At 39.2% G+C, this 12,546-nt stretch overlaps 2 protein-coding genes across 8 annotated transcripts in view; one reads left to right on the top strand and one right to left on the bottom strand.

Moving 5' to 3' along the window:
- The window catches only part of PPTC7 (protein phosphatase targeting COQ7), a 38,840-nt gene extending 29,387 nt beyond the window's left edge, over positions 1–9,453 (top strand). Inside the window, exons 4-6 of one of the 2 annotated variants that reach the window (XM_019950373.2) lie at positions 2,723–2,846; positions 4,379–4,508; positions 5,603–9,453. In XM_019950373.2, the coding sequence (XP_019805932.1) occupies positions 2,723–2,846; positions 4,379–4,508; positions 5,603–5,661 (313 nt within the window). In that variant the 3' untranslated portion in view covers positions 5,662–9,453. The remainder of the gene's footprint in view (positions 1–2,722; positions 2,847–4,378; positions 4,509–5,602) is intronic. The other variant, XM_019950374.2, reaches the window with a different exon arrangement.
- The window catches only part of RAD9B (RAD9 checkpoint clamp component B), a 34,854-nt gene continuing 30,429 nt past the window's right edge, over positions 8,122–12,546 (bottom strand). For all 6 annotated transcript variants that reach the window (XM_019950372.3, XM_033836882.2, XM_073790074.1 and 3 more), the window contains one exon: positions 8,122–11,657. In XM_019950372.3, coding sequence (XP_019805931.1) covers positions 11,529–11,657 — 129 coding nt within the window. In that variant the 3' untranslated portion in view covers positions 8,122–11,528. The remainder of the gene's footprint in view (positions 11,658–12,546) is intronic.

Below are 12,546 nucleotides of genomic sequence, written 5' to 3'. Positions count from 1 at the left end.
GAAAATCAGGACTTTTTTGAATCAACTTTTACAGTTTATCTTTTCTAAGATCAGAGTACAGAGTAACACTAAAACAGTCTCAGATTTCACTGCCTTTAACAGCCTTACAGGGCTTGACACAAACATTGTTGGCAATTCATAAATGTGGTTAAATGGGTAATGAACCTTTTGTAAAAGTAGAAGCATTCTAGCAAGTGCCTATTGTCTCTACTTAATAGTTCTTATTGGGCCAAATCTTAAGTCCAAACTAAGATAAAATGATGATTACTGCCATCTTTTAAACTGGAATGAGCATACTGTATAATTAAGTACAGTATTACCCATCTGAAGTCTATTGCTGACTCCTAGAGAGAGGGAAGCAGTTTTTTACTTTCAGATTAAGGCAGATTACCATAATTGGAAGAAAATTTGATTATAGGCCCTTCTTCAGTTGGCTGTAATGCACATCAATATTAGCCCTGTTGGAGTGGGGAGAACTCAGAACCCCAAGGCGTTCGTAGATGTCAAGTTCAGCTAACAGTTTTTGGAGAACAGTGCTTTGATTTTCCTTTACTTGATCCTTGTTGTTTTGGCCTCTGAGTGCTAGAGCGGCCCTGCTGTACCTCACACGCTATCTTTGGGACAGTCTGGTCAGGACAGCACTTGGCCTGGCCTGCCGGTGAGGTGGAGGTTGCTTCCCCTGGAGCCCAGAGGCAGCATGCTAGCATGTGATTTCAGCTCGTGTTTCAGTGCAGTCAAAAGTTTCCAGCAGCACAGTATGTTCAATCAAAATGGGCAAAACTGCAGCTGGCGGAACACCAAGCTCATGGGTGGGAGTGTTGGGAGAAGAGGACGATCTGTCCAATGGCAGCGAGTCTCTCACAGACAGAATAGCAAAGGACACTCCTGGGGAAAGAAAAACCTCAGCATAAAATAGAACTTCCGTGCCAACCTGGTCATTAATCTAAACTTCTAAAATCTGATTAGTTTCCAAAGACTGAGCAAATGTGAAATGTCTTGTATTGTTTCTCTTTATTCCACGGAAGAAATCGACCTGGTTTCTACCAGTTTTACAGTCTTTTTAAAATTTTCTTATTTTTTGGTCTTTTTTGTTTCCCAGCTGCATGTTATCTCCTTAGTTATTAGTCCCTCTTATCTATAAAATATTGTTTTAAGCTTAACTTACAGATTTCCTTTAGTAGCTGTTCTTACAAAATGTTTACTGTATAACTGTGTAAGCGAAAGCTAATTTGTTCCTTGCCAAAAGCCCGTCACAGAACTTCTAGATGTGCTGCTGCTTTCCTCAGTCAAGAGAAGACAAACTAGAAATTTCCTCAATGGGCTTTGCGTAAATCCCCAGCAGGCATGGGTGGGCTGTTTGTTTTTATGTTTTCTTTTTGCAAATTTTATAACATGTCACTTACACAAGTTTTTTCTTTGTTTTTTTTTGTTTTTAATCAAGCTTAGGGTGCTTTGGTTCTGTCTCCATATTCTGGGTCAGTGTATGAATTTTTTTCCTGGCTCTTGTTCCCTAATTACAAGTGAAGGTAGATTATCAGATATCTCACCTTTTCCTCACCTTGGAGGCTTGGAAGCAGTGGAGCTGGCCTTTGGAAATGGCTGAGAACCAGCCTCTGAGGGGACCATTAACTCTTTGAATATATTTTCTCTTCTTCCCACCTGTGGTTCCCCCCACCCCCCACTCTTATATCTGTTTTCTTATATCTTTTTAAAAGTTTTACACAAAAACATGTAGTGAAAAATCAAGCTTCTGTCCCTACCCCATCCACACATTCTGTCCTCAGAGGCAGCCACTGCCAGATTTATTCTCTGCATATAGAAGCGTCTCTCTCTCTCTCTCTCTCCCTCTCTCTCTCTCTCTCTCTCTCTCTCTCTCTCTCTCTCTCTCTCTCTCTCTCTCTCTCTCTCTCACACACACACACACACACACACACACACACACACAAAGTACCTTCTTCTCTTCATTAACAATATAGTAATGAGTTTTTCCCCAGTTTGGAGGGTCAGTTACTTTGTTTCTTCCATTCATTAGATATTACTTGAAGACCTACTGTGTGCCAGGCACACTAATAAATAAGTAACCTATACATGATGAGCACTTTGTAAACCCTGGGAGACACACAGTCCTTACTCTACCAGAGTAAGTATGACTTAGTAATACTAATTTGGTATTACTAGTAATATACTAGTAATTACTAGTATTATAGTAAGAAATACCATTGCAGGTATTTCATATGAATTAATTCTTATAGGATTTGCATGCTCTCCTCCATAGTGCTCAGTTATTCCACTATAACACAGCCTCCTGAGAGCCAAATTCAAGCCTGCAGGGAAACTGATGAGTGGAAAGTGAATAAGAGAGGATGGAATTTGGCTCTAAAGAATTAGGAAACAAAGACTCATTTCCACCAGGATTTTAGAGGCATTTTAGTGTCTGACTCAGAAAAGAACCCTTCCGCCTTTTAAACCACATGAGACTAATCATCAAACTCAGTTTTACTTGATAGTTTTAGTTAAGCTTTTGAAATATTTGTATCAGAGTTTTCAGTTAATTTTTTTCAAGGTTAGAAATTTCAGAATGGTGGTTTTTATTATTGACTGCTACTATATATTAGTTTTCCTTAAAGCCTCATTACATTGTAGCATCATTCCCATTGCAAACTTTTAACAGTTATCTCTAAAAGGCTCTGTTAACTTTGTCCCTATGCTGTCCTTGTCACAGCCCGGATGCCGCTGATAGCACATCTTTTGATGTCCAGTTAGGAGACATTATCCTGACGGCGACAGATGGACTCTTTGACAACATGCCTGATTATATGATCCTTCAGGAGCTAAAAAAGTTAAAGGTAATTAATTCAAAGGTTGGCCTTTGGAAACAGTGACCCTCTCTGGGCAGCTGATTTTTATTAATTCAATTGCATTATCTCTTTTTGTAGTTTTGGAAAGGACTCTTTTGTGAATTTAGGAAAATAAAAATGGTTCTAATCTTTGAAACAGTTGTATATAGAAATATTCACAGTTGGAGAACTTGAAGGGAAAAGAGGCTTCTCATCCAAGCCTTTATTTAGTAGGGTGGTAAAGGTAGGAAAAGTCCAGATGGGCCAGTTCTTGTTTGTGTTTTTAATGGTATTTTAATGGTGTTAGTTGCTGGTTGTCTTTTTCACTTTTTATTCTCCTAGCAAACTCAGCAGGTGTTCAGGCTGGGAAAGATAGGAAATCATCATACCAGAGCCAGCCAAGGCAGCAGCCAAGGGCAGCAGGCAACTAGGGGCCTTGATGTGATCTGAGCTGTCATCAGTAAAGAAACTGTTCAGATTTGGCCCATACAGAGAGTGGAAGGAAGTGAAAACCAGTCTGCATATTCTCCTGGCTTTGTAAAGTACTGACTCTGGGGAAAATTAGTCTTTTCTCATGTTTTTACCACTAACCAGTATGACTTTGAGTAAGTTTCTAAACTTTTTAAGCAGTATTTTCCTCACCTGTATAATGGTGGAGTGGTACAAAAGGCCTGTTTTGTAGGGTTTTGGTAAGGATAAACCAAGACCATGCATTAGAAACCCTTAGCACTACGCCTTGTCTGTGGGGCCTAGTAAAGGTCAGGCGCTTACACGTGCTGGCACTGTGCTCTGTGTGGTAACAGAATGACAAGCAGAAATGACACATTCCCTGCCCTTATGGAGCTTACATTCTAGTGGAGGAAGACAGATAATACAGAGAAAGAAAGAATAGCTATAATGGTGGTGGTAAATAAGAAGAAGAAAAATAAAGCAAGGTGAAGGAATACAGAATAGAGAGGGATTTTCAGTAGGGCAACTGGCAGCCCTTACTTGGAGAGCACACTGTGCTTGGCCAGGGGGGCATTCCCAAGCAAGGAAGCTTTTGAGGTCATCCCGAAGTGCTATCAAAATCCGCCCTTTCAACCCCATCCCATTTTAGCAAGAATGCCTTAAGAATTTCAAGTGGGAAAAAAAAAACAAATATGAAAATTCAAGGGACTTCCCTGGTGGTCCAGTGGTTAAGACTCCACTCTTCCACCGCACGGGGTGTGGGTTTGATCCCTGGTCAGGGAACCAAGATCCCACATGCCGCATGGCGCGGCCAAAAAAAAAAGAAAGAAAATTCAAACTTCAGGACCCAAGTCCATGCAAAGGACTTTCTAATTGACATCTTATGCAGGCAGCACTGGTGATCTCATTCATTTTAGTTGAGGTATAATGTTTCATTGTCTTCTCTAACTGGAATAAAACTTAAGTGGTGGAAACTATGATTAGATAAGTGTTACTGTCTTAAAAAGCGATGCTTGCAAGTGATGTTTACTGTGTGCAGAAATCATGTGAGGCATTATGGTAAAAATAACTCCCTCATGTTTTCATATTAGAATTCAAATTATGAGAGTATACAACAGACGGCAAGAAGCATTGCTGAGCAAGCTCATGAGCTGGCCTATGACCCAAATTATATGTCACCTTTTGCACAGTTTGCATGTGACAATGGATTGAATGTGAGAGGTAAGCATTCCTTAGGAAGGTCATAGGGACTAACTGGGGACATAGAGGATGGGAGCATTCTGGGCTGTGGGTGAGGCAAACTACAGCACTGGGGTGAGACTGCTGAGGTGCCCTCTCCCAGCTGTGAGCCCGTGGGAGCAAGGTCAGCAGGCTGTAACACTGAAGGACAGAGCAAGTGCATGTCATCATGTGTTCCCCACAGAGGTGCCCTTCAGAACTGAATTTAATTGGCTGCAGAGGCAGGTGGAACCTGAAGCCCTTTATTGCTGCCACTGCACTGCTTGGACCTGAGCCCCAAAAGCCTCCGAGCTCTGCCTGGACATTCCTAACAGTTTAAACATTCTGCCCTTCATGAGTCTGACATTTCACTTCTCCCTTCCTCTGGCTTTGTGGGACTCATTGACAGTATTTGCCTGCCAAATTGCCATGGCAGGTTTTGAAGATGGAAGTAATGTTAGACTGTCCTTGCCTAAAGAGTCTTCCTATCTACTGAGCGATATGTAACTTTGGGAGCAGGCCAAGTAGCTCAGTCTTGGAGCTCAGATGACATGTTGGTACTAGCATATCAGAACTAGCAGAGTTGGTCAGTTTCTTGCTGGTAGAATCTTATGATATGTAAAGCATTTCTTAGCTGTCCAGGAAATATTCAAATAGAAAAAAGCACATGCCATAGCTGATTGCCAGATTAGAATACAAGACTATTACTAGTTTCAAAACATTGGATATGTTTGTCCAAATTAGGATTGTGGGTATAACATGTAACTTTCTTGTCAGGCAGAATTAATCTTAGCCACATTTTGTCTTTATTATGATTGCTATAAACAGAGGATGTGGTGGTGGCCATTTTAACAGAGCTGTTGTAAAGGAGCAGGGAAGGTTTTTTTTAAAAGCTTCAATTAAATTACATGTAATTTCTTGGTGCATTTTAACTATTTATCAAATGGTTTTTTTCCTTTTTTCTGCCAGAGTATATTGACAAACCAAACCTGCCTGAGATACCAGTATTTGTTTCCTAGTACTTATTTATTTAGGCTTACATTTTTTATTGACTTTTCCTTTTAAAATATATAAATACGTTTTCATTTTCATTTTAGGTGGAAAGCCAGATGACATCACTGTCCTTCTCTCAATAGTGGCTGAGTATACAGACTGACTCACCTAGGTGTCAACTCCTGCCTCTCCTTTCATCATCCCAAATTCTCCCCTACCGTGTGTGCTGATCCTGCTGGCAGGACCATGTTTCTTTGCTACTGATCTCAGTGGCCAGTGATGTAAGCCTTTTGCCTGTCTTTTTGAGACCCCATTGAGATCTTTGTTGAGAACCACTACTGTCATTCACTAGCTCATATCTGCCAGCAACATTTGAAGAGAATCAAGATTTGAAGATTGGCCTTCACTTCACATTGTCCTTTCCATGATGGGATGGAGGTTTTCAAAGCCAAAATGTCTATTACTTTTCAAAAACAGTTGAAGTATTGAAAATGAGTAATATTGGTAAAGTGAATTCAAAATTAGAATGTGTTAAAGGGATTTTAAAAGTCTAACACAAATTGTATGTTATGGTACATCTACTAGAAACATACGTTATATATTATCAAAAGATATGTTACACGTGTACTATACAGTCTGTGTTATGATTGGGTGTGGCTTTATGTTTTCATTATAAACTCCTATTTTTCAGGGGCTTATAATCTTGCTCTAAAACATTGTTCTGGATTACAAAATCTTGATCCGGGGAGCTTTTTTTTGGTTACAAGTTGGAAGAAAAATTCAGTTTAGTTCTATGTATGCAAATGTTTCATGGTTTTTAAAAGATGATTAATTGTGCTCCTGTGATGAAAGTTTCAGCAGTTTATTGGTTACTGCATATCACAGGCTGGTGGCCTGATCTGCAGGGGGGTTTGGGGAGACTCCTTACCAAAAATTTTTAATGGAAATATTATTCAAGGTTATAAATTCCTCAAAGCCTACAAATTTAATGTTACAGCTGAAATTCCTCCCAGCTGTCTGATATGATGCCCCTGTGTGGGAGCTTTAGGCCCATAGGCCTGATGGGTTGAGAATGGAACAGCTCTAACTTTGAATTTTGTTGGCCTTTGATGGTCACGCTATACCCCTTTTCTCACTCTCAGACCTGTTGTTAGTAGCCTTGCTTTCTATAGAGCATGTACCAAATTCAGGGAGTCCATGTGGAAAGAACACTGTGGGCAGTGGCACAAGAGTCCACGAGGAAAACTCCTAGTGATGATATGACATTTGCATTTGCCCTACACAGAAATTTAGGGGTTTCTGAATCAAGCTTAATGTTTACAGTTTCCGAATAGCCATCTTGCAGTGTATAGTTTCCTTATAAAATTACCCCACATTCAGTTTTTCCATTATCTGCAAATTCAAACTTATTTTTAAGGTTTGTGTACAAGTCGACTGCTGTAAAGATATATATTTTTGGGTCAGTTTTTTTCCTTCATTAACTTCGTGGTAGAAAAATATATATACTTAGAAATCCTTAAATTAAAGCCATGTTTTATATATGTCAGGTAACATTGGTGTATAGATGAGAATGCAATTAAACCTAATGAGAATCTACTTGAGAATATAGAAAGTCTCTTTCTCTAAAGGAGATACTTACTCCCTGGTTTATTGCATTAAAACTTATGTTTGAGGTTACCTCAACTTGTTTTAAAAGATTTTGTTTTGTGAATTTGTACTGTATATTTGAGTAACTGTCAAGCTTTTGTTTTATTTAAAAATGTTTAACATGTACCATGTACATGTCATTACTATATTTCAATGCATCATGCTTGTAACAGGCATTTCATTTATAATAAGAATGAGTTATTCATTTGTAAGCCGTTCAGTAATTTATCTACTATTCCTAAATTGGCATAATGTTAGATATCTATTTTGAATCACCTTTAATTACATGTCAGAATGCCTTAACTACCCTAACCTGACAAAACAGAATTCTTTGGTAGAGGAGATGGGGGGTGGGGTGGGGGGTGGAGAGAGACTCTGTTTAAATAATGAGAATCCATCGTGCTGTGATAAAACACAGAAGCGTGAGTGGCAAGTGGCGGGGTATTTATTTTGCACAAACTATTTGCAGTCTCTGTGTATTTAAAAAGTAAAGAAAGTTGCATCCAGAAGGGTTTTGTTGGAAGGAATACATTTACACTTGGGCTGACAACTTCAGTTCTTTTGTTGGGTTTTTAATTATTTCTGGTCAGAGGTATGGAGCCTTATGATCTGGATATATTTTGTATTAATTTTCCAATGCATACATTTAATTCCACGTAAGAGCAGTGCTGGTCACATCACTGGCTTTCTCTGCACTCATCTAAACCCATCAAACACAGTCTTCATAAAGGTAGATTGATGGTGGTGTTTTACACAACTCATTTAATCAACTTAGTCTTTTTTGAGAAATGAGCGTTAGAAATTGACAATGTGTTTGTTCCAGGGATGTTGAAAATAGTGGGACAAGAATTGAGTTTCACAGGGGAACTGACTTTGGACCTGGCCTGTAGATTTGGGACACAAAATATTTTCTCTTTTTTTCCCCTGCCCTTTTTGTGTTATGCACTTAATTTTATGACTGTGGGGGTCTGTTGGAGTGCTGCTTAACAAGTAACTTTCCTTCCACTGTCAGTGGTCAGAGGCTGTGTAGTACCCATACTGGAATTTTCCATGTCACAGGACCCAAGTCTTTGTGGGGTGTGCCTGAGATATACCACTTGGTGGGTCTAATTCTGAACTTGATGTGTTAATTGTATTTTAAATCAAGCAGTATAAACACACATATTGATACATTTGCCTCACGTAGTGGACTTTTATAACAAAAGAGAATTTGGATTTCTAATTTACAAATGGCAAATTATTTATCCCTCTCTGGATGCACCAAAGACCAGTAAAGTTTATAGCTTTTCCATCTATATTTATAAAGCAATACTGTATTATAAAAATCAATATTTTTATCACATGCTTGAAATTTTTATTTTGTTCTGTTTTAAAGTGTGCACTCTAAACATATCAGAACCTTATTTCTTCCTGTGAACTTAAGCTGCCTGCGCACAAAAAGGAATTCACCGAATGGATACACAGTAGAGTCCATAGGCTCCTAAAAACTGAAAGAAGAAATGAGGTGGGGAAAACAAGTTACTTGTCCTGAATTACTGTACTGGCTTGACATGGTTGATGGGTACTAAATCACAAAAGAATCCATTCCAGGTGTGCATGTCTGGGAGTTGGGCTGTAACTAGATTAGAAACTAGATTTCGAGCTTTGCATGATGGGCGAGTGTCTTATCACATCGGTTGCATTCGTTCTGGATAGAATAGTAGCCTTCAGTACCGCCTTCAGTACCACCAACATACCACATCATGTAACAAGGCAGTAATTGTGGGATTCACTGAGTCAGTTTTGAGTGTTTTGGAGATTGTAAACAAGATAGGCTAGAACTGTAAATGTTTGTACTTCTGATTAAGTTCATGGTTCCTTGTCACCTTATACCAGCTATCTTTGGTAGAAGCTACAGCATCCAATTTTCCTGGAAACTATCACATTTTTGCATTTAACAAATTTTACAACATTAAAAAACCAAAATCTGCTTATAAAACAAAATGTGAAACAGAAAACATTTGGATTCTATTGTTTAAAAAAATTAAATTCTTTGCAAAATTGAAGTTCAACTAAAAATCGACAGTGTCCATGTCAAAATTTTAACTGTAAGCAGGTAGTTTGTGGCAAAGATGGCTAAATAATGAAGCAAGTCTGAATTTGTGTATACTAATGAGCTGCTTTTTTCTGTTGAGACTATCATTATTTGTCTTACCCAAGAGGCAGTGACCTGAATTGGATGTCTGAAGTATAACTTATGCAGGAATAGTTCTGTAAATACATTTAAATAAACTGTAAAGATATTTAATAAATATAGTATTTATACTAATCTGTGTACTCCTTTTAATTTGAGTAGTAACAAAATAAGACACTGGCCCTTGACATTGATTTTGTTGGTCCCTATCAGGTCCTCATTTCCAAGCCTCTTAGTCTAGCAGTGACTCCATACTTTGTAGCTATCATTTCTGCCTTTTACTAGTTTATTCACTAAGGCTCTTTTTCACCAGCTCATTTACTACATCAGTTTAGCTTCCTCAAAAATTCGTCAAACTGGATTAATAATTGAATGTAACATATAGATGGTTTCCCAGCTGAGAAGCCTTTTGCATCTTCTAAATGGTATGTGAAGTCAAACAAAAATCTGATGTCATTTAAATTTAGCATTCTGTATCCAAATTCTAAAATCCAAACTATATACAATTTGACAGTGTAACTGCCTTTTACAGACCAGTGCTGCATCTAGGTGATTACTGATGATGATGATGCCTTCACAGCCGAAACTGCCCTGGCCCATTTCAATGAGCGAACCAGAAACTTCATCCTCAGCAAGGAGACCTACAGTTACTCTCGGGTATAAATGTTCTCCATGTAGTCATCTGCATTTATTAGGAATATGTGAAATTCAGTGTTAGTCATCAGTGTAAGCAAAAGATACATAAATCTTTAGCCTACAATGTGAAATTATGTGGGCATTGCCAGTTTCCAAAAAAAGCTTGATGAAAGCCCAGTTTCATTCACTGAGGAACATTTTGGGATGAACTTGAGTTTTTATTAGGTTATTGTGGGTAGCTATGGCTCATTACCAAGCTACAAGAGCCAAACTCATTCTGGTTTTAGTTTGAACTCTGTTCACAGTTCTAAAGTTTACTAATCCACTCAGCCACCTTTGTCTTATTAATTCCTCACAAAATCTAAAGCACAATTGCTTGCCAATTAACATTTCCTTGTGATTTGATGGTTTCACAGGCTTAACAATTAAGGTGTTACAAAAGTCTAGTTTGTCAGGTTATAATTGACTCTAAACAGGTTTGGGAGAGGGAGAGGCACACATCATAAGATGTTATATAACAATATTTCTGTGCCAGATTTTTTATTCTGTGCAGGTAAGAAGCTAATTCTTAAAGAGGCAAAGAACAGAGACATTCATCTTCCATCTCATTCCCCTCCAAACCCAGGCTTTCTTGGCAGTGGAGGCTGCTGTTCTATATCAGATAATACAGAAATAATTTTTTGGCATCACTTCTTTTCTGCATCACACTGCAAAATTTTAAAGTCATATATTTTTACTTAAAATCTTAACAAAATATAGCAAGCAATAGACCAAAAATGTTATGGTATTACATACATAACTTTTTACTATGTCTGAAAGCACCAAAACTCAAATGTTTGCAATCAAACACAGAAGATACCTGAACTCTACAAGCCATATTGATGCACTCAAAATGGCTGCTAAAGAAAGTTTAAATACCTTTATAAAACTGGTAAAGAAAATGCTAAAAACTCTAGTGTGAATGTGTGCTGAATTGAAGAATTCTTTTTTATTTTTTTAAATTTTATTTATTTGGCTGTGTTGGGTTTTCATTGCTCCACGCATGCTTTCTCTAGTTGCGGTGAGCAGGGGCTACTCTTCGTTGTGGTGCACGGGCTTCTCATTGCAGTGGCTTCTCTTGTTGCGGAGCATGGCACGCAGGCTTCAGTAGTTGTGACTCACGGGCTCTAGAGTGCAGGCTCAGTAGTTGCGGCACACGGGCTTAGTTGCTCCACAGCATGTGGGATCTTCCCAGACCAGGGCTTGAACCCATGTCCCCTGCATTGACAGGCGGACTCTCAACCACTGCATCACCAGGGAAGTCCCTGAATTGAAGAATTCTAATGAGCTTTTTCCCTGCACAGAAAACTCTTCTCCCTCCCAAGAAGCATAATGGATTTAAAGCAAATTACATTTACTTGACAAGCAGCTATTTCTAGATATGGTTGTTGTATAAGAAGATGTTTAGAAAACTAGCAGCCCATTATCCATTTCAAGGAAGTCCAAGACAATATCTTCATAGGCTTAAGTGTGAAAATGTGTTTGAGGTGCAAGTGAGCCAGTAAATGGGTAGGGGGCCAGCTCAGCCATCATTGTTAGAATGTGGAAAAACTGCCATTATTCACGTCCTCTTCACTGTCACTTGCTGTTGCCAGACTGTGGAAAGGGTGGTTGAAGTGTTCTTGTTGGTCAGAAGAAACTGCTCCAAAGAACATGCGAGAAAACTGGAGGGGAAAAAAGTAACTGTACTGTTTATTCAAAGCAAATTAGCGCTCATCAAATACCCCTTTTCAGAAGCTCAGCCAAGGTGGTCTCCCTAACTTTAATAGTGATGGTTCATGAAATACCCAAAACCTTCTTGAGTGGCCCAAAACATCCTAAAATAAAACCCTTCCCTGGACTCCAAAGGCACACAGTGTGGAATCAGTGGTCTGCTTCTGACTACCCTGCCTGAGCCATTGAAACTAACACCAGGGACTTCCCTGGTGGTCCAGTGGCTAGGACTCCACGCTCCCAGTGTAGGAGGCCCAGGTTCAATCCCTGGTCGGGGAACTGGGTCCCACATGCAGCAAATGCAACTAAAGATCTCGCATCCCGCAACTAAGACCCGGCACAGCCAAATTAGTTAATTAATTAATTTTAAAAAGAAAGAAACTAACACTAAGGCTGTGGGAGACAGAGATAAAGGGAGACACTGTAGGCCATCCTGCTCGACTCCATCCATCTTCTCCCCTTTCCCTCCTGCTGCGACAGAAGCAGCTACTCCTGACTAGAGCCAGTCCTTCTCTCCCTGTCTCTGACTCCCAGCCCCTCCCATGCCTCTCCTCTACTGGATAAGAATGTCAGCATTTTAAAATAATCAAATGTCTCTCATTAAAATATATAAATAGCCTCATTCCCTTCCTCCCTCCATCCTTACCTCTGCTGTAGAGTTGTCTACACTTGCTTTCTCCATTTTCTCAATCTCCTATTCTTCCGTCCTATCTAAAAAAGCTCCTGACCCTCACACAGAAGCACTTCTCAAGATGGTCACCAAAAATTGCCAGATCCTTAAGCCAATGACCATTTTCAGTCTCCATCCCACTTGATAGTCACTCTGACACTTTCTTCTCA

The sequence above is a fragment of the Tursiops truncatus genome, chromosome 13 (genome assembly GCF_011762595.2).
Source record: "Tursiops truncatus isolate mTurTru1 chromosome 13, mTurTru1.mat.Y, whole genome shotgun sequence".
NCBI classification, from domain to species: Eukaryota; Metazoa; Chordata; class Mammalia; order Artiodactyla; family Delphinidae; genus Tursiops; species Tursiops truncatus.
Note: the sequence above shows the minus strand (reverse complement) of the source record. Positions and strands in the feature narration are given on the sequence as shown.